Below are 22,292 nucleotides of genomic sequence, written 5' to 3' on the forward strand. Positions count from 1 at the left end.
AGGAAATGATAATTTCTTCTATTTCTGTTACCAAAAATTCATCACTATTGTTACCTGGTTTTGTAAATCTTCCATGAGTGAAGTAATTTCTAATTGCTCTTTCACTGTTGTTGGTGAGACACTGTACCATGACAATCTCAATAAAAGTATGGCTACTAAAACTTTTGTTTTATTGGCTAAGGAAATTACACTAAAATTTTGATAGTCTTCCGTATTTAATAGCTTTTGAATAAATTTCCTGTCCATAATATGCCTTCATGGCTAGGATAATTACTTGATCACACTGGGGATAAATACTTTTTCCTCACTGAATTTCAAAGCAAAAAAAAAAAAAAAAAGAGTGAGAAAGTTTCTTTTCTGCATTTTGTTGTTGATTTAAGGAAAATAATTTTCATCAATTGATAACAATAAAGGAAATGTTGATTACCAAAAAGAATGATTTTTTAATACATTTATACACTAAAAAAATGGACGGGACTTAGCAATTCTGATAACCATAGCCGTGATCATATAAAGCGGCATTGACTGTATTATAATTAATAATTAAGGAATGAAACATTAAAACAAAAAAATGCAATTAAAATTAAAATAAATCTCTTAAATTATCTTCATACAGTAGTTAACCAAGTTCATTAGTTTTTTTTTCAGGGAACCACTGAAGCTTTTCTATGATTTAACCAAGTATAATTGATGAAAACATAAATAAATAAGATTACATTCATTTTATGTGGTTCTTTTAGTTGGTAATAATTAGGAGTTTGATTTTAATAAAAAAATAAGTGTAGAATTAAAAAATAGAATAAAAATAAACAGTTACCTGCCATAATTACTTACCAGATGGAATGATGAATTGTGGGTCTTTGTTTCCAGCAAAACCAAGTTTTGTGTACCTAGAAGAGTAACTCTAAATGAATATTTAAGCAGCAACAATTTTCCCCCCCAACAATTGTAAAAAGTACTGAATCATTCACTGTCCAGTTTAGCATGCATGCTTTGCAATGATGAGATGAGGCAGTGAGAAGCAAACGGGATGCAAATTGATTTTTTAAAGTTTTGAGTAAAACACGAATTAAGTTCAAACCATAGGTAGGCTTTCATCGACAATTTTTATTCTAAATCCTGTTATACCATTTCATTTTCTAAATAGCAGTAATCAGTAGGGCTATTATTATTACTTCTTGCCTGAAAACAGATGCCTACCATTTGCCTAGATATCTCCAACATTTTTTAAATATTTTCCCACCCAGTGGCAGAAATGACGCCACACGACACAGCGCACAACGACATCGAAACTTTATGTTGGACAGTTTTGTCCGAGCTAAAAAAAAAGTGGTCTGCGATAGAGAAACCGCAGACGAAAAAAAACTGCTCGCAACTCTTACATTTATTTGCAGGAACTGCTGTGAGGGCAGAGAAAGATTCAAGTTATGTCATGACGCACGCATGAGCACATGAGTGTTCGCCACACCTATAATCCGAAACAAAATGGATCTTTTTCAGATTGTTTACTGAAAAGTAAATCTGAAATCAAATTTAAGCATATTTCTGCATATAAAAAAACACACTTCTGTGATGCAAGCGATAAATAACCTATAGTGCCAAACATAGGGAAAAATTTTGCTTGTTTGTTTTATCATATTGTTAGCAAAGTGCCCCAAAGCAGAATACTTTTGGATGTTCTGCAACGTGATATCATTTCACCAAAATTGTTCTGCAAGTAGGGAATGTGGGGCAAAGTGAGATGGTTAAGTAGACAGAGCTTTTTCGAAATGAACAAATTGGAAATTTGTTTTGAAATTACAGAACGCGAAGAAATAATATTGTATTTTATATTGAATTTTTCATTCAAATAGTATTTTTTATTTTTGGCAATCAATTTTCGCTTTCAGAAAAAAAAGTGGAAAATTTTCCCTTTTTTTTCACGGGGCAAAGTGAAAAATGAAATACTTTTGCAGTAAAATATTTTCGATTTAACTATAAAAAGTATTTTTGATCAAATGAATCAGTAAATAAAAGGTTTAATGAATAAATGAAATTATACTGAAAAAATAAACAAATAACTAAATAAATTAACTAATTAATGTATGATGACAAATAAATACGTGAATAAAAGAGTGAATGCATAAGAAAATAAGTGAATGAATAAATAAATAAGTGATTTGCTAAATAAAGGTGTGTTAATAAAGTAATTAATAAAGAATACGTGAGAGATATAATAAATAATTGAACAATTAAACAAAATTAACTATTTCACTTTGCCCCATCTACTTTGCCCCACATGTATTTGTTTAATTGAACAAAATATTCAAAATACGATTAATCTTAATATTAAGTAAATAAATACTGCATCGAATACTAGAAGGTCTCAATTAATATTTCAACTGTTAGTTACAAGAACTTCATCATTTAATAATGCCGAAAATAATACGTTCGGATAAATCTGCAACGGTCTACCATTGACGTCACAGCTACGTTGACTTATGATGTCATCAGAATGGGTGGAGCTACGTTTTCTTCTGCGGTCTCTGAAATAAGCGGATTTTCGTTGCGTTTCATGCATGAATACAGCTATTTTTTTTTTTTTTTACTTATTCTTTTCCTTCCTTTTCTTTTACTTTTGTAAATCATACGACAATGATATGACACCTATTACTTCCACAGGAAATAAGAGCATGTGCACGGGTGCAAGGAGGTGTTCTTATACCTCACATCTTTTGGAAAAAAATCAAAAAACAATTTTCAAATGACATCTTTTGTATCTATTTTTTTACTAGTTATTTATAAGAAATTTTTAAAAAATAAATTTTAGGGGCATTCTTACAACTCTTGACTTATAAAAATTAAATTGGATTAGAAAACATATTGAAAAATAGCAAAATACCTAAAGAACTAACTGCAAAATACATCATGATAAGTATTATTCCTTCTCATATGTCAACTCGAATCCGGCAAGAAAGTGCCGCCCCCCCCCACACGATTTTAAAAAATAAAATTACATCAATTATAAAAACAAAAATGATTTAATATTTTTTAAATATTTTTAAAGATGTTTCAATGGTTATTAATACTATAGATAAGGAAGTTAGTAAAAATTTCTGCATTTTCAGCGAAGGGCAAATATAAAAGTACAAAAATACTGTGATCAGAAAAATGTAACTTATAAACTGAATAATTAAATAGAAATACGTCTTAGAAGTCGACTTAAGATTTAAGTTAAATTAATAAATAATTAATCACATAATTTTTAAAAATTGAAAAATCAATAAATAATTAAATAAATAAAAATTAATTTGAATTTTGACAACCCGAATTGAAATTATTTTTTTCGCAATCACGCGTGTGTGTATGTAGGCGTGTATGGGGGGGGGGGGGGTAGCCGTGTGTGTGTGTATGTGTGAGTCTATCTGCAGGCATGTGTGTGTGTGCAGGCGTGTGTGTACGAAGGACGGTGCTCGCTGGAGGAGCAGCATGGGGGGGGGGGGTGGCCAAGGTGGAGTCCCTCCAAAAATCCAATGGTGGTGACAGAAATGAAATCAAAGGACGGACGGACGCCGAAAACGGTCAAAAGAGAACAATAAGCAAATTCGCAATTGCTGAATTAGAAAAAATGTCGAATAAAAAAAGTTTATGCATTTTTTTTTATTTTGAGCAATCACGGTTGTTTTTTGTTTTTACTTGACAATAGTTGATTTCCTTTCATTTTATTTTTCTATGCTTATTATGCAAACTTCTTTGGTGCATGAGCCTCCATTGTGCGTGTCCATTCTCCTCGTTGGTGGCGTCCATGTCCTCTGGTCCACGAGCCTCCGCTAGTATGTCCCTTCCCTTGGATGGTAGCGTCCATGCACATCGAAATCGAATTATTTAATAACTACCTGGACCTTTTCGACTTTAAACAATTCTTTTTACGCAAAAACAGAATCCAGCACATAACATCCAGTATCCAGCCCCTGGCATTCATTTGAATTTTGACTTCTTGAATTCAAATTACTTTGCGGTGAATTCCATTAGTAGGAACAAGAAACCCTTCGAGTAGGGTCCTACCGCAATTCCTGATTGCGAAAACCTAATTTGAGAATAAAAGATCTCAAAATTCAAACCATTTTTTTTTTCGGGGAGGGGGGGAAAAGGGACACATTGGTCATATAATGGATTTATAGCTATTAGAATCGAATGATTTTCCAATTGGCCACATTCTATGACTGTATGGAAGCCCTATTATTTTTGCTACAGAATTCTATATGGTTACACCCCTTTGCAATTAATTCTGCCGGTGTCCATGCATGCGTTCTTTTGAAATTTTTCAAAGACAATTTATCTTTCAACATAAATTAAATATTATATCAACTATTTAACAAACACGAAATATCTACGACCGGCTGGCATTGAACCCGAGACCCTTCGGTTGCGAATCCGACAACACTTTGGCGATCAAGTCACCACGATCCCAGGTAAACAATACATGGAACTTTGCATGTTCTTAACATGTGGCCATGATGGCCTGATCGGTAGGGCGTTGGACTCGCAACTGCAGGGTCGCGGGTTCGATGCAGTCGGTAGGAGATCCTCCGTGTACGCTAATGGTGACAGGTTCACGTTTAATCAGTCGTGATTACGAAGACCTCCAAGTTTCCATTCCATATCGATGTCTCCGAGGGTGCTGGATCAGGGACTGCCCGGTTCATGCTCTGGATCAAGAAACTAAACTGTCTTCAGGGTCCCATCCGAACAATTAAATCATGTGTAAGCGGTAGGTAGGGGGACCCTGGATTGTAGGCGTAAGCGGTAGGTACGAGGCACCCTGGAGTGTAGGCTAGTGTTATTTAATCTTTTGACTACGGAGGTAACGCTGATTTTCATTTACAATTTTATTCATTTAAAAAACATATTCCTAGCTTTATATCCTCAAAATAAAAATCTACAAAACTTAGTATGAACTAATATTTGGCACTAGGGTGCAAAAATCAGACGTGCCGGTCAGCCGAACAAGGAGCCCCTAGTGTTTAGATTCCAAGCACACTTGGTATTCATTTTATCGACCCATAGAAGAAATGAAAGGCCCAGTTGACCGTGCCCATCCTTGGCATCGAACCCGCGTCTGCGGCGTAGCGAAAAGAGCATGGGCCTCTTATTCAAGTCATCCTAGTTTATTCCTTAAAGTAATACAAAAAACTGAAACTTGGTCAAAAGAAATCATTTAAAGGAGTTAGGATACCTGAGCACAAATGCATTAAACTTCATCAATGTATATTTTCCGTTTTAATCCATACCTCTGTTTCCTCTTATTCCTCATTAGAAATAATTTGGATTTTGTATGATAATAATGCACCCCCTCCTGCCCTTCCGTTTTCATTGTTTTTTCGTCAGCCGTTTTATTTTACGGACTTTTAAAACCTATTGTTCGAGATTAACTTAGCTATTAAATTAACCCCATTAAGCTATTAGTTTTACTTAGTAGCTAAAATAAAAATATAATGGTTGAGTAACTTGATAAAACTAATTTTGACAATTGCCACCCCCTATTTTTAGAAAGAAAAGTTATTACATCTTAACCCTATGTCTTGGAACGCCAAATTTATATCTTTTATAACATCTTTAAAAATCTTTACTAATAATAAAGCTTAAAGTCTCTCTGTCTGGATATCGGGATCTCTGTCTGGATCTCTGTGACGCGCACAGCGCCTTAACAGTTCGGCCGATTTTTATGAAATTTGACACAAAATGAGTACGTAGCAAGAGGGTGTGCACCTCGAAGCGATTTTTCGAAAATCCGATTTTGTTCTTTTTCTATTCTAATTTTAAGAAAATTTTTCCGAACAAATTATCACAACACGGAGGATTAAATTACCAAATTATCATAACGAGGAACCGTAACAGGCAAATTAAAATAGCAAACTTGCGAGAAATTCATCATCAATTATTTGTAAATATACAGGCGAACCAAATGACCTTTTAACTTTTCGCTACGGGCAAAGCCGTGCGGGTACCACTAGTTAATAATAATATTAACAAGAAATATCCAATTTTTAGTCTAAATAAACAGATTTTTATTGGATGTTTTTACATGCAAAAGCTCACAACTTTGCATTGAAAAAGAGGTTTCTGGAAACCCCGAAACACGTGTATTCAACAATCTATTTATTTGTGCTGATAAAAGTTAGATATTTCCAATTGTTTCTCGGCGCAAAAGTATTTAATTATAGTCGTACTTTTTTTTTCATTGTTTTTTCGTTTACCGTTTCATTTCACAAAAACTTAAAACTTATATTTCTCCACAAAATGCTTCACTTAAATAGCTAAAATAAAACATATTTTGGAAAATAACTTGATAAACTAATTTTGATAATCCCTCTCCCCCTCTCATTTTAATGAATAAAATAATCACATCTTCCAGAACGTCATAAAAATCTTTAAAAAATAATAATAATATTCTTAATTTATTTTAATTAAATATGAAATAAAACCGTATTTGCTTTTAAAAAAATGAACTCCCTTTCCGTTTTATAACAATAACAAAAAGAAAATAAAGATAAAAAGCGAAAAAAAAAATTAATTAATTAAGATCGAGAAGCAAAAAGAAAGAAATTCAACGCGAAAATCAAACTAGCAAAAGAAACGATGTGACGTCAGAAGGTTACGTAGCTCCACCCATTCGTGTGACGTCAGAGGTAGACCGTTGCAGATTTATCCGAACGTGAAAATAATTTTCGACATACAACAAAAAATTACAAAATGAGTATCAATTTTTGAAAATTGATTGTATTGATTGATTGATTGATATCATGTTCTATAATTTTCAGAGGAAATTTTTTCTTGACTGGAATAGACTACATGTGTTACTACATAGTTAAAATATTAATTACCAGATAGGTGGTACTAAAAGCGAAGTAAATATTTCACCATTTCACTTTGCCCCATATTCCTCTACTTCAAGCGAAAAAAAGTGACATTTTCCACAAATATGGTGCCAAAACTAAAAATCGTTTCATATTATCGTTTCATTTTTTTTATATTTTCAGTTTTTTTTTTTAAATCTGGAGTGTTGCTATTTATTTTTGTGGAAATGAGATATTTCCAGAAACATCACAGCTTTCAACCAAATGACTAATTAAAGAGCACTGAATTTGGAAAATTAGTTGATCATAAAAACTATAAAACCAAAAAAAAAAAAAAAAAAAATTAACAAGGTGTCAAACCTAAACCGATTGAGATTCTCCAAAAATAGTTTATTTGCTTTCTAAAATGCATAGAAAGAGCAAAGATACAAAATTTTTTAAAAATCCGAACCTAGCCGGCAAGCCATATTTTTTTGGTTAATTTTACATGGCATGAAGGAGCAATTAAAATAATGTTACTAAATAAATAAATTGCTAAAATAATAAATAAAATGAGTTGAGTTTGGGTTGCATATATAAAACACTTCAAAACTTTCTAAATAATTGAAATATTTTCTGGATGCAAAGAGATTGAAATCTCAAACAAAACACGCAATTTCCGGCAATGGAAGTGTTTCAATATTGGCATGTTTCAAAACATACGTGTATGGCCGAAATTGCAGTGGATGAAGATCGATTGGGAAAGTCCCACAAAGGACTTATCGAATGCAACATCGCGAGCTTTCCGTCAAATTATCGTAATTTGCGAGAATTTTAGATTTTCTTCTAAATTTAAGAAATCTGCAGAAGTTCTGCAAAAGTCTATCTTGAGTTGGAAGATATTTATAGAACATTGCAGTTTTTACAGATTATCTGCACCGCAGTTTCTGCAGATTTTCGGCACCACAGTTGTTGCAGAATTTCGGCACCGCGGTTTCTGCAGAAATTTCACCGAAATTTGCAGAATTTCTGCAGAACATTTATCAGTTTTCTTCTCACATTTGAACAGAATTGTTCTACAGCTCAGGCATCTGTTCTGCGACATACGTCGCAAATTTAGTAGTATTCTGCTTTGGGGGCAAAGTGTTGGTGTTGTTATACACTTCTCTGAAAATGCAGTGTCAGGACTTTTTTTCAACGCTAATGACTTTAAAAAAAAAAGCAGAATTGAAATTTTATTGCTTTAAACAGGGTGCTATAAAATTATTGCTATTTAGCATATGATGTTAAAACTATACTCATCCCAATTTTTTTTCCCTGACTCTGAATTTTTGGTGAATATGCCAGTGATTATTAATTAATAATATAAATCATGCAGACTTGTTGAATGGTAATTCTAAAATTATTTTACTTTAACAAACTTTTTTATTTACCGCTTTTATACTTTTAATGCCTTCATTTTGAAAACTGCAATCTGTTTGCATCAAGTATGAGAATCGAACTGTTACTTTTTTTTCAAGCTAACTTCGCTTTATATGGAAGCAAATAAATGAAAAATCTATTAAAGTCATCTTTTTAAGATTTTAAAACGAAATTCTGTTTTTGTTTATGAGTTAAAAATTTAAATGCTGAAAATAGATGAATCAATTTTAGTTTTGCTTCAACTCTGTTGAGAGAAATTAATGATATGTTTATTATAGGTCTCTAAAATGCAATTCTTAACTAATTTTTTAAAAAAAATGTTTTTTTTATGATACGTTTTTATACTTTTGGAGCACTTTGAGGATTGCAATCTCTTTGGATCCGCTATGATAATCGGATTTTTCTAATTTTTGATGTTCAGTTTGCTTTGTTAAAAGGTAAACAAATAAAATCTCCTTTTATTTTTATTAACCCGTAACAGTGGAGGTGAAAAAGTAGGATGTAACAGGGGACGTAAGGTCTCAGAGACCTCTCTATTTACATTTTTTTTTAAAATCGTGTAATTAAGATACATTCCTGTAATTTCCCTTAGATGTGCTTTGAACTCTTATTAGCATGGGGAAAAAATATTTTTGAATTTTGAATCGCAATGCACCTTTTCGGGGGAAATTTTGCTACAGTCTTAAGATTTTTCAAGAAAATCATATGCTACAGTAAATAACTAACTACTCCTAATAAAAATAAACCTATTATTTATTAATGATTTTATTTTAGCTCATTAATATATACAGGACATTTTAGTACCAGAAAATTGATTATATCATGTTACGGAAAAATTTTGACAGTCCTTTCACTATTAGTATTTCGCCTCGTATTTCGAGAAATAATTCAGCCTACACTGTCCCTGGAACACCATTGCATAAAGTTTGTAAACATTTCAAACAAATCTCAACCTCATCCAGAATATTTTGCATCTCTTCCGCATAACATATGTATAAGATAAATGAACCTATGTCCGCAGTTCTAACGTTAACAGCCATGTCTACTACAGCCAAAAATAGTAACACTGAAGGGGAGCTGCGGTCTCACAGACCGCTTCTACAGAATACAATTAAATTTGAACAAGATGCACTTGCCTAAAGATACTGATTAGCATCAAGGTCACAAAACAAAAAGCTATAGGGAAAAACCATTCTACTGGATTGAAAATGAAATGGAGGTGATCCGATAAACTTTTGAGCAGTCTGTGAGGCCGCATCTTCTCTGCTAAGGGTTGAAATTACAAAATTTAGTTAAACGTTTTCTGAGAGGGGATTGCTTCATAGAATTTAGGGAGCTGCACCATAGTCTTGGGGGGGGGGGGGGGGGGGGGTCACCTCCTGCCATATTTAAAAAAAAATTAGTTTAAAAAAAAAGACTCGTTTTTTTATTGAAACTATGAGCAAATTTTGCAGACAGATTATGAAGTTCTACAGCTACAAAACTTTCTGCCACTGGGTTTACCCATTTCCCCTTTGTTTCAAGGCTGATTTTTAGAAGAAAAGAAATCTTAAATATTGTTTTTACTTTTAGGTTTAATTAAAAAATAAAACATCTGTGCAAAGTAAGTATGTCTGTTTGATATTTCTTTTGTTTAATTAAGCCTACAGTTTCAAGGAAAATTCATTTTCATACACCATTGAATATTTTGGATACACTTCGAAAAGGCTCCTGTCATATTTTAATCTACCCTACTTGATACTATAAGTTTTAATTGTGAAAATGAGAAAACAAAAGTCGGGGCACCCATTGCTCCCCTGAACATGGGGGAAGGGATTCTTACCTCTGCAGTACATCTGAAACCGGGGCCCTTGAATTTTATCGCAAAAAATTTAATACAGAGAAATTCTTATATCGACAGTTACGCTACATGTATAAGTTACATTTCACCTTAAAAAATATTATAAAGAAATTTACGCTATATGAAGATGACAAATAAGATATCAATAATATAATGTATATATGCTAGAAATAATGTAGTAGGCGATGAAAGATTGATAAACGTTATAGATGTAGTTCTTGACATTATCTAGGCTCCACTGTGGGATTTACGAATCACATCCATAAAACATCAATAGTGAGGTAAAAAAACAACTTTACAGTAAAGGGAGGTTTGATTTTCAATTTGAAAAAGTGATGTTACACTTGTAACAAAAGCTAAATAGTGATTAGCGGAAATGAAGATCGATAACACTTGAGACGATTTGAAGATTTGTTCTCTAGTTCATCAACAAATATCACACCTAGAAGTAACATTGATCGAATGAAAAGAATTGCACAAACCCAGTTCCATTGTCTATGACAATTGCAGGGAGTCTTCCAGCCATTTAATAAAATAAATTAGTTTTATACAAAAAACAACAAACTTCACCGCCCGCTCCCAGCAATTTTGTGACTCACGCGGTTACAAGCAACATTTTTGTTAAATGCAAACTTTTGTCTGTCATCCGCGATTGAGGGGGAACTTATGTTATCATACAATGCACATTAATGCTCTTTTTGCTAAATAGTTGTCTTTCATTAATCTTCAATTCTTATATTCCTCACAGTCGGCTAAATGAATCATTTTAGCTACTTGCCAGCAAATACTGCCATTTAACAAACATAATTTTAATACGTTGAATGGCAACAACAAAAACCTCACAAACACAAAACCGCATGTTTCGCGGGAGTGTGGATAAATTTCAAAATCAAATACCGAAGAGCTTTGATAATTATTTTATGTGTAAATAATTATGTTTTGTATTGTTTTAAGATTGACTTCTATTTATAGTAATTTTAGTATTTAAAATTAAGTATGACTGAGAGCAAGTTGGATTTCAAAACTTCCATTAGGAAAGTGTTTCATGAGCCACAAGCAACAAAAAATGCCGGAAAGAGTATTAAACGCTCAGAAAATTTATTTGAGGAGCATTTTTCAAATGATGTTTCTCGTTGTAGAATAAAATATACGGAACAGAAAGTATATGAACAAAGTATCCTCAACTTTGAGCGAAATGAATCATTAGTAGATAAGGTTGCCCCTATTACCGAAGATTTAGAATCACTGCATTTTGATGAGTCTAGTAGTTTATCATCTGAGACTATATTCAATCGAAAATGTGAAACTTTAAACTACTCACCTAGCTCACTATCATTATTCTCACATAAATTCTCTGGAGGTGCTCCTCCAACATGGAATAAGGTGTTCAAAGAAATATTAGGAAATGAAGAAGCAACTTCTGAAGTGGAAATAAAAGTCCCTAATTCAGTGAGTATTTAGTATTCACAATTTTTAAAATTCAGTTATGAGAGTGTGAGCACAGCCTAAGTTGCAACACTACCTAATTAATAATTAATGAAATGAATGAAAAATCTTACTCTGAGCCATTTTAAACTCTTTGTATTCTAGTGGGTTATTTTCCAGTTTTCCTCTTTCTCCCTTTCTTAACCCCACTTTTTCTTTCCAACTATTTCTTGGCTGCTGTGTTCAGAAATTGTACAGGTTTAAATACAAATGTAAGAAGTATATGGGAGATCTGTGGTAGTGTTTTCCCCAGACCAAAAGAGGGGCATTGCATTGTAAGATATAAGGGCACTTCTAACAGAAGTTTTTTTGCAACAGAAAAAGGCTTTTTTTACATTTTAGTACACTAGATGCCATGGGTACAGAAAATGTTTTTGCTTCCAACATTTCTACCAATCCATGAAACTTTCCGCAAAATTTCGCAATTTGTTAAAGGCAGGGGTGCCCCCACCCCTAAAAAAAAATTTAATGGCAAGTCGTGTTCTATGACGCCCCCTTGGTGCACACCATTGGTTAAAGGCTTCAGATACACATTAATTCTGTAATTACTGTTGGTAAATGGTGTTTATTAAATTTTTTTAAAAACTCAATGACTGAACTTGAAGTGCTAAGGTATTTAAAAAGTTGAGTAAATACATGTAAGTTTTAATCTAAGTCTCCCTCCTTCCTTATCATCCTCATATATCGCTCATTTGGAGAGTGCCACAATATGAAAAATTGAAATTTTGTAGGAGAAGCGTTTAAAGTTGAACTCTTCAATTTGCATTAAGAAAGGTAAGTTTGCTGTGCTCTCCAGTGGTTAAATTTTTGACTAAAAAATCTCATTATTTTCCAAAGAAGGTTACGTGCTTTGAAAGCCTTTAAGCAAAATAAGTGAATAAATTTCGTATTGTGACATTTTTCTTCCAAACGAGCGATATATATTAGCCAAAATCAATAATTGAGTAACGCTGAAATGTCATCAGCAATGAAACTTGTGCATTAACATACGAGATGACATTATTTCATTGTTACATACCTTAAAGTTCACAAATTTTATTTATAATTTGATAATATTTTTTGGCAATGTTTGAAAAGCAGAGAGGTGCTCTGTTTTGAGAAGGCAAAACTAAATCTTGCTGGTTTATAAATAAATAATTTATTAGCCATCAAATAGTAAATGAAAATATAAAGAATGGTAATGTAAACGTGCAAAAAGTTTGAAAAAAAAAGTTATCAGCAAAGATATTTTAAATTATATTATTAATAAAGTTATTAAGTCGTTAAATAAACTGACATGACTGTTAAAATTTTCAGACAGCTTGAAATTAATGAAAGAAATTTTTTGGGAACTGATGTGATATACCCCACCCTTGGCGACTTTTTCCTGTTGGCGCCAAGAAAGCGTCGCCAAGAAAACAATGTATGACGACATATGTCATACATCGTTCTTAGCGATGCTTTTTTAGCGCCAACAGGAAAAAATCAGATAAAAAACATGATCAAAGCACTTCAGAACACAATATATATAAAAACAACATAAAAGCACAACAAAAAACATCACGAATATATGCTTCAAAAATGTACAGGGCCGATGTTTTTTGTAAACATATTAAAATACAATGAAATAAATTATTGTATTAATTACAAGTCGAAAGTAATGCATTAATTTTTTTTTCATCATTTCTCCGGGATACGAGCCCTCGGTCTCATAGTACTTTCGTAATGAGACCTCGGCTCGCCGGCCCTGCCTCGGTCTCATTACGAAAGTACTATGAGACCTCTGGCTCGCCAGGACCTCGGTCCGTTATCCCTCCGACTGTTAATATACATTACAGTCGGAGTATGATCACAGTTATGTATACTACAAGAACCCCCTTAAGGATTTGTAAAAACAAAGAATTTTGGAAGTGAGAGGTTTTTTTTTGAATTCTAAAATAAAGAACTTACCTTTTTATATGGTATAAATATTCACACTCAGTCTAAAACAATACATCATATGACAATGGCACGTTACAGATACACACCACGTTGGAGTTAACTTTTAATTAACCTTCAAGTTTGAAGAAACTGGCATTTTCTAATGTTTTTACTTCAAAACACAACTACTGAATTTAAACTAACACAAAATAAGCATTCCTGTAAGGTATATTGCACGAACAACACCACGTCGTAAAATCCCCCTAAGAGCGGAACATATGTGCATCTACCTCCACAGACACACGTGCGAAAAGAATTAGTTCACATCTGTACTTCCCAGCAGGGCTGTGGAGTCGGAGTCGGACTGATTTTGGGGGTAAAGGAGTCGGAGTCGGAGTTGTTAGAAAACTTGCCGACTCCGACTCCGGGTTTCTTTTCTTCTTTCCTTTTCACTGACTCTCCTTGCATTTTTTAAAAACTGACTACCAATTGGTTCAATTACATGTATAAAAAGATACTAATGAGAAAATAACTGCCATTATGGCAATCAGCTAGCCTGAATGCTTACCGAACTTACTGTAGCCGTCCTCTAGTTTGCTTGCTTTTTAACTTAACTAATAGCGACTGTCAGCAAACGGTTTTGTTGCCTAACATTTTCAAGTAATCACTTTCAAATAAAAATAGAAATATAGTGTTTTGTTCGATCTCAGTTATAAAATAGCGAAAGAAACGTAACAAATTAATAAGTCGAGGCCCGTAGCTAAGGTTGAAACGTTTAAGGATGATCGACAAATTCAAAAACGCTCTGGCGCGAAAGCACGAATCCAAAAGATCCGATGAAAAATAATCTAATGTTTTTTCTTTATTAAGACCATTTCTATAAGCTTGGTGCTCACTAAAAAGTATGGAACAAAATAAGCGTAAATGATTTCTTGATTGCAACACTCAATAATTGCAGCTAATCTTAAAATCTTAATATTAAGGTTAATTCTAAAGCAGACAATAAAATTTAAATTAAAAATTTAGCGAAGAAGAAATATAGGTATAGTAAAAGCTATTCGTACAAATTTGTATACCGCCGTATTTTGTGTAAAATTAGCTCCTGATGTATATGTGCCCTATTTTCGTTGAAATTTGATTGATGAAATATAATTTAAAATATATTCGCGAAAAGTTTCAGAATTAAAGTATTTATAAACTCTGAAATTAACTTTGGGTGTCATCTACCAGATGGGTGTCACCCAGGGCAAACCACCCCCTCTCAAAAACTTGGATTTAGAAAAAAAAGCTTTTTTTCTCTCAAGTTACAGCTTTCAAAAACTGAAAGCACACGATTTGATCAATATCTATTTGTTAAACATTAAAGGGGGGCAAATTACAGATAATCATTTTCAAATTTTTTAAAAGGGATTTTTAAGTCATCTCACTTCTTAACTCGTAACTGTTGGAAAATTTGATTTTTAAATTGAATTTCTAACATTGTATGCGCCTTGGGTTTACAATAAAAAACAAAATGCGAAATTTTCATGAAAAGGAATCAATATTTCAATCTCTGTTTAGAGGTTTTCCCCCTTCCCCTGAAGGGAGAGAGGGAGTTGAAAAAATACAATTAAAAAAATCAAAAACATCCGGAGTCGGAGTCGGAGTTGGAGTCGGGCGTTTCAAAATCCAGGAGTCGGGGTCGGAGTCGGTCATTTTCCTTCCGACTCCGCAGCCCTGCTTCCCAGGTATATTCTGCAGGGTTACTAGGGCTAGCGGAAAAAGTTTTATCGCCAACGTTGGCGATTTTTGAAATGAGCTAAAAATTCTATCCTCGCCAAGGGGGGGGGGGTATATCACATCTGTACCATTTTTTGAATAAGTAATTCATGACATATCTTGATGGGGGGGGGGGGTATATCACATCTGTACCATTTTTTGAATAAGTAATTCATGACATATCTTGATTTAGTAATTTTTTTTTTCAGAGCATAAGAATTTTTGATTAATGTATTTGATCACTAAATAATGTCCTTAACCAATTTTAATTTCTAAAATCTTCCAAAAATTAAGATGAACTGCTAAAAATTGATATTCAATTTCTACGAGTGGCTTCAGATTTTTTTTAATATAAAAATAGCATGTCTAAAAAAGAAATCACTGGAGCCGAACTGTTTAATATTTTCAGAATTTGAAATTTATAAACTTGATCAGTCATATTATTTGGCCTGATTTTGATAATGCACTTGAGCACATTTATTGTCTGATTTTCACGAGAAAAGCTTCCGCCATCAAGTCTGAGCCCGCCTACTGCCATAGAAACGAATTTCGTTCATTTTCTGCAAGGGTTCGCAGGAAGGCTTTGTGGCACTATTTCGCCACTCGTCTGCTCGCCTTTGTGCAGTCGTACAAGTTTTTCCAACATTAAGCTTCCCTTTGAAAAATGAGACGCGCCTCGTTGCTATAGAAGCTGACAGGGACAGGCATTTCGGCGGTAGCTTTTCTCGTGATAGTCAGTCAGTATCTTCATGGAAGAAAATATTTTTTTTCCCCGAACAAAATAATAAAAATGTTTGGTAAATTTTCAGCATGATATTCTGTTTAAAATAATGTTGAATGATAAATTTATTTTGCAGACTGTTGATTCTCATTAACCTTGCTAACTATTTTACTTTTCTTAACTGAAGCATAATTTAACAAAAAACATTATCATTCACTAATTTGGTGCAAATTATCATCATTGCAGTTATTATTTTTCATTTTTAGAATAGTAGGAGTAATGTTGTAATACATATGATGCTCTACCTAATGAATATGCTCTAAAGTGTAATTTTTGTGATTTTTATTCAGGATAGCAGTTTTGAAGACACTATTTTTCATGGTTTAGCAAGAGGAAGAGTAACGGGAGTAAGTATTTTTTGTGTGTAGTAATTTATTGTATATTATCAAAAATGTATAGTTAAAGTACAAAAGAGTAATATAAATTGCATTAGAAAAAGATATAAGCTAGAGACGTACCGAGTACTCGGTAACTACTCGGTACTCGGCCTACTCGGCCAAATTCTGATCAGATACTCGGCCAATACCGAGTAGTTGCAAAAAATTGAATATTGTCCAAGACAGATACTAAAATTTATAAAAAAAGAGCAAACATTATATTCTGCAATCATTTACAATTAAAATTTATAAGTCAAATTTAAATTTTGAGAATAATGAAGTTTGTAATGCTTCAATGGAATAAATCTTTATTTTAATGTCCCCAAAGTTAATAAAACTTATTTATTAAAAATTACGCAAAAAATGTAAGTATAGAAAATATGTAATTTTTATATTAAAAATGGATTTTTGCTACAAACAAAAATTAGTTATAAAAATGTAAAAATAACTTTGCTTAAAAAATAAAACAATCTTAAAAGTACAGTGCAGGAACTCTGCAGACACGTGTTTTGGCATTACAAGGAATTCCTTTTTCAATGCACAAAATGGGGGCTCGTAGATTTAAAGGCATCCGACAAAAGTCGTATTTTTTTGTTGAATGTCTTTACATTCTCTAGCTCAAATGTTATGCACTGAAAAAGACGTTCCTTGTAACGGGGGGGGGGGGGGGGGGCAGAAACACGTGGTCTGGAGTGTTCCTGCACATTTGTTTTATCTGCTTTTAAAAATTATTTATGTTTGGCAGATTAGAACTATAATTGGTTGGTATACAGTGAAACCCCTCCTAACGGACACCCCTCAAAGGCGGACACCCCTCTTATGCGGACAATTTTTAATTCCCCAGTTCCAATGCAAATAACATTATTAAACCCCTGTCCTGCGGACGCCTCTGTATTGCAGAAAAAAAATTTGTCCTGTTAGTGTCCGCATTAGAGGGATTTTAGTGTAATTTGTTTTAATTCCAACTTGATTAATCATACCTGTTATTTATTTATTTTTAATTTAAAAAATTATTTTTTTGTAAAATTTTTGACACAAACAAATGTGTGTCGGTGGTTCTTCTTAAAACATAATTGGTACTTGGAACTCGGCCGAGTAGTGAAAGGCCGAGTACTCGGTAACTCGGCCGAGTAATAAAAGGCCGAGTACTCGGTACTCGGCTACTCGGCCAAAGTGCTACTCGGTACGTCTCTAATATAAGCCTTTGTTTTTTTTTTTTTAAATTTCCAATGGTGCACATTACAGAAGAACCTGCACCACAAACAGTACAAGACACAGAAACAAAACAAACAAACAAGCAAAAAAAAAAAAAAAACCATGGGAACAATCTTGGCACAGAAAAGCCTTTAAAAGGCAATAGCTGATGTGATATACCCCACCCTTGGCGACTTTTTCCTCTTGGGGCCAAGAAAACGATGTATGACGACATATTTCATACATCGACATATGTCATACATCGTTCTTAGTGATGTTTTTTTAGCGCCAGCAGGAAAAAAATCAGATAAAAAAAACATGATCAAAGCACTTCAGAACACAATATATATAAAAACAACATAAAACCACAACAAAAAACATCACGAATATACGTTTCAGAAATACCAGAAACTAAAACGTTTTTGTACACAAAAAACAATTACTAGAAAGTATTTAAAATGTTTAAATTGACAAATTACTATAAGAGCTCACCTATGAAATATTTACCAATAGAAATAAAAGCTATTTTCCAACATGCATTTCATCGAACAAAAACTTTTCTCATACTCTGCTAAAAAAGAGCAAAGCGATTCAAATTGTGATGTTTAAAGCGGAAAACATCCCCAAAATCAATAACTATTTCAGCCAAAAAAGGGCTTAGTTACTCAAATTTCGATGTATGAAAAGTAGAAATGTCTCAACAGAACATCCTAAACATAAACAATACAAAAATACCATACATGTATTTGCTATCCAGACATGCTTTCAAAATTCCTATTATATTTTACATAAAATAACACCTTTATATTTTTATAAAATGCTGGAGTCAACTTATTTTCAGAAATTCAGTACCCAAAGGAGGCACGTTAATAGAATGTCTAAATAATTCGTGGCATCGATAAGAATTAACTTTTAGAACAAAATAACCGTACTATTTTTGTAAAATTAATTTACATACAGTAAAAATAAAGTTAAAAACTACAAGAACCCCTCAAGGATTTGTAAAAACAAAGAATTTCGGAAGTGAGAGGTTTTTTTTTGAATTCTAAAATAAAGAACTCACCTTTTTAGCCTACTTTCCCAGTAAAAGTCAGAAAAAGAAGAAAAAAGCATGAAAGAAGGCTTAATGCATCTTAAAAATGTCGCGAAAAAAAAAATCAAAAATAAATAAAATAATTAAATAAATATTGAAAAATTAAAAATTGGAAAGTAGGGTATTGAGATGGGGGAAAATGACTGTCGGTCTGTCTGTCTGTCCCCCCCTAATAACTTTTGAATGAATAGTCCGATTCGAACAAACGTTTTTTTGTTCGAAAGATCTCGGCAAGGACACCTCAGTCCCATATTTCACTTTTTGATTTGAACTATTTTTTGTTCAATTTTGAACAGTTCAAAAAAACTTAACATTAGCGCCTACGGGGAAATTGAAAGTAGATTCTGTACTTGAAGGCGGATTTATTTCAAACAAATTTTGTTGAAAATAGCAATTGACTCCAGATTCCGACTCTGAGAATTTAGAGGCACCTGACTCCGACTCCTGTACCTGACAATTAATCGGACTCCGACTCCCCGACTTCGACTCTGACTTCGTAGCTTTGGCAAAAATTTATACACGGAGGACAAATGACTGACTCCGATTCTTGGATATTCGACTCTGACTCCTTAATCCCAAAATGAGATTGACTCCGACTCCGCAGCTATGGTTTTAACTATGAAACAATTATTGTTGATATGACTTGTTTTTATTTTCATGCTAAAGTTTTAATTTAGGTATTCAGTTTTCGGCAAATAAACTCAGTCATTTATGTTTCTACATAACGATATGCGCAGACGATTTTTTTTTGACAGTGAAAAGTATTTCTTTAAGTTGAAATTTTGTTTTTATTTATTTTAGTAAGTACATTAATTCATTTAAAAAAATATTTTTGGCAACAGGGGAAAAAGAAACGATTTTTTAAATATGATGTATTTATTTTAATAAGCTTATTAATTTTAATTATTATTTTTTCGTTTTGAAAGCTGTTAAAGAATTTTTTTTAAGGGAAACAAGTGTATTAGCTGCTTTGTTTAAAAGGTGCTGCTTTTTTTTTTAAATTTTTTAGATGTGTGAGGAATACTTTATTCCTAGAAATTAGCAAAAAAATGTTTGAAACAATTTGCGATTTTAGCTATTTTTGAGAATATTGATCAGGTACTAGAAAGTAGTATGGGTATACGGGAAAGTAGGCTCGTATAGTTCTAGACGGAACTTCTTGTTATGGTATAAATCCTCACACTCAGTCTAAAACAATACATCATATGACAATGGCATGTTACAGATACACACCATGTTGGAGTTAACTTTTAATTAACGTTCAGGTTTGAAAAAACTGGCATTTTCTAATGTTTTTACTTCCAAACACAACTACTGAATTTAAACTAACTCAAAATAAGCTTTCCTGTAAGGTATATTGCACAAAACAACAGTATCTCTCCTGCGTGAAACCAAGTAAACAAGTTTGAACAGATCTAAGATTGCCTTCGGGTTACCAAATACAGGTTAGTTTCGCCAGGGATGCCATGTTTAAAAAATGATCACCTCATTGGCAAGAAAAATATTTCAATTTTGTGCAAAATATCGGATGTTGCCAAATGGGGGGGGGGGGGGGTATATCACATCTGTACCAAAAGACAAAATGTTCCTGGCCAGCCAGTAGCTATTGAGCAGGGAGAAGTCTTTCAATACCTTGTAGTCAAATTCCGTCTTTTTAGCTTACCCTAGGAAGTTCTTGTAATATTTCTTTTTCTGGTTTTGTAACCATAATTTTGCTTGTCTTCATAGACATTTTTAGTGCCACTACAAGCATATTTCATGCATTGAAAATTAGAAATACACTTCAAAAGTTTAATCAAGCATATTTCGTTTGTAGTACGCTTTGTTTCTTGTAAAAAAAAATAGCATCATAAAATATCTTTACTAATAATAAAGCTGAAAGTCTCTCTGTCTGGATCTCTGTGACGCTCATAGCGTCTAGACCGTTCGGCCGATTTTCATGAAATTTGGCACAGAATTAGTTTGTAGCAAAGGGTGTGTAGCTCAAAGCAATTTCCCAAAAATTCAATTTTGTTCTTTTCCTATTCCAATTTTAAGAACATTTTCCCAAACAAAAATATCTTAAGATGGACGAGTATATTACCAAGTTATCATAGCATGGAACCATAACATGGGCAAGCCAATTGGCAAAAAGTTCATCATACATTATTTGTAAATATACAGGCAAACCAAAAGACCTTTTAATTTTCTACTATGGGCAAAGCCATGCGGGTGCCACTAGTGTAAAATAAAAGCAATTGGAATTTTTAAAATATTACATTGAAGTATGCTGTTATTTTTTAAATTTGAAATTTATATTCAAAATAAAGATGGACAATACAGACCTGCCAATTCTCTCCTTTTTCATTGGAGACTCCTGTCTTTTACCCATTTCTCCTGGTTTTACGTTTAGTATCGATTTCTCTCGTTTCTCTTCAAATTTTTTATTTTATCATTATTTTACCGTAATTTATTGAGATTTTCGTTTGTAAAAGGAAAATCGTTTTTCTGAGTCCAAAGTCCAATACTGGCTAATTTTACTACCTTTGTCAGTATCTTCGCAAAAATCATATATTAAAATCAGCAGCTTCACAAAACTATTTTTGAAAATCAGCAGTCACAAAAACAATATTAAAAAATTGGACTTTTCACAAAAAAGTATCGATTTCTCTCGTTTCTCTTCAAATTTTTTATTTTATCATTATTTTACCGTAATTTATTGAGATTTTCGTTTGTAAAAGGAAAATCGTTTTTCTGAGTCCAGGGTCCAATACTGGCTAATTTTACTACCTTTGTCAGTATCTTCCGCAAAAATCATATATTAAAATCAGCACTTTCTCAAAAATCAAGTAATAAAATCAGCAGCTTCACAAAACTATTTTTGAAAATCAGCACAGTCACAAAAACAATATTAAAAAATTGGACTTTTCACAAAAATCTGCATTTTGATATAGAAAATTTATTTCTCTGTTCAAAACAAGAGTTACTCACAAAATAATATGCTAAGCTGACTTATGTGAACAATCGCTTAAGTAACAAACTTTTTGCAGTATGTTAACTGATTTTTAGCTGTTTTTCGCTAAAATGTATATACACAATTTTATCTCAATCTTTTGGCATCTGTTTCAGGGGTCCGCTTTTCTGATAATTATCTTAATTGTACACACTTGTTGAGTTGAAATAAGATGGTATTTTTTGTACCTTTTACATTCACCTCCCCCCCCCCATTCCAAAAAAAAAAACCTGTTGGAAATAAATTATGACAATTGCACTTTTCCAACTAAAACTTAAGCTGCTCTAATTTTTTTAGAAAAGCTAGAATATTCCTTTAAAAAATAAAAAAAAACTACTGATTAAAAAAAAAACTGATGATGCAATACTTTTACAAAAATAGGTTATGAGAAAAGAATCCTGGATCAGCCGTTGAATCCTGATTAAAGGGTACTGCCATAGCTTCTTGACATTTCCAAGATCCGATGGCACTACTTTTCTGCAGAGCAGCGCATTGCAGCAATCTTTTAGCATCTGTTTTTGGTTTGTCCTTTTTCTGATAATTTCCTGAATTGTACACTTTGCAAAGCCCATTGAACTATAATACAAAATCTTTCCCTTGCTTTTTGGTCCCCCCCCTCCTCCAAAATTGCATTTG

At 32.8% G+C, this 22,292-nt stretch overlaps 1 protein-coding gene across 1 annotated transcript in view; it reads right to left on the minus strand.

Annotated features, from left to right (window-relative positions):
• The window catches only part of LOC129221506 (actin-related protein 3), a 44,187-nt gene extending 33,427 nt beyond the window's left edge, over window positions 1–10,760 (minus strand). Inside the window, exons 1-2 of the mRNA XM_054855996.1 lie at window positions 10,560–10,760; window positions 835–890 (exon numbers count right to left, since the gene is read on the minus strand). Coding sequence (XP_054711971.1) covers window positions 835–890; window positions 10,560–10,603 — 100 coding nt within the window. The 5' untranslated portion in view covers window positions 10,604–10,760. The remainder of the gene's footprint in view (window positions 1–834; window positions 891–10,559) is intronic.
• Between the last annotated feature and the right edge of the window lie 11,532 nt (window positions 10,761–22,292).

Source organism: Uloborus diversus, chromosome 4, assembly GCF_026930045.1.
Source record: "Uloborus diversus isolate 005 chromosome 4, Udiv.v.3.1, whole genome shotgun sequence".
Lineage (NCBI taxonomy): Eukaryota > Metazoa > Arthropoda > Arachnida > Araneae > Uloboridae > Uloborus > Uloborus diversus.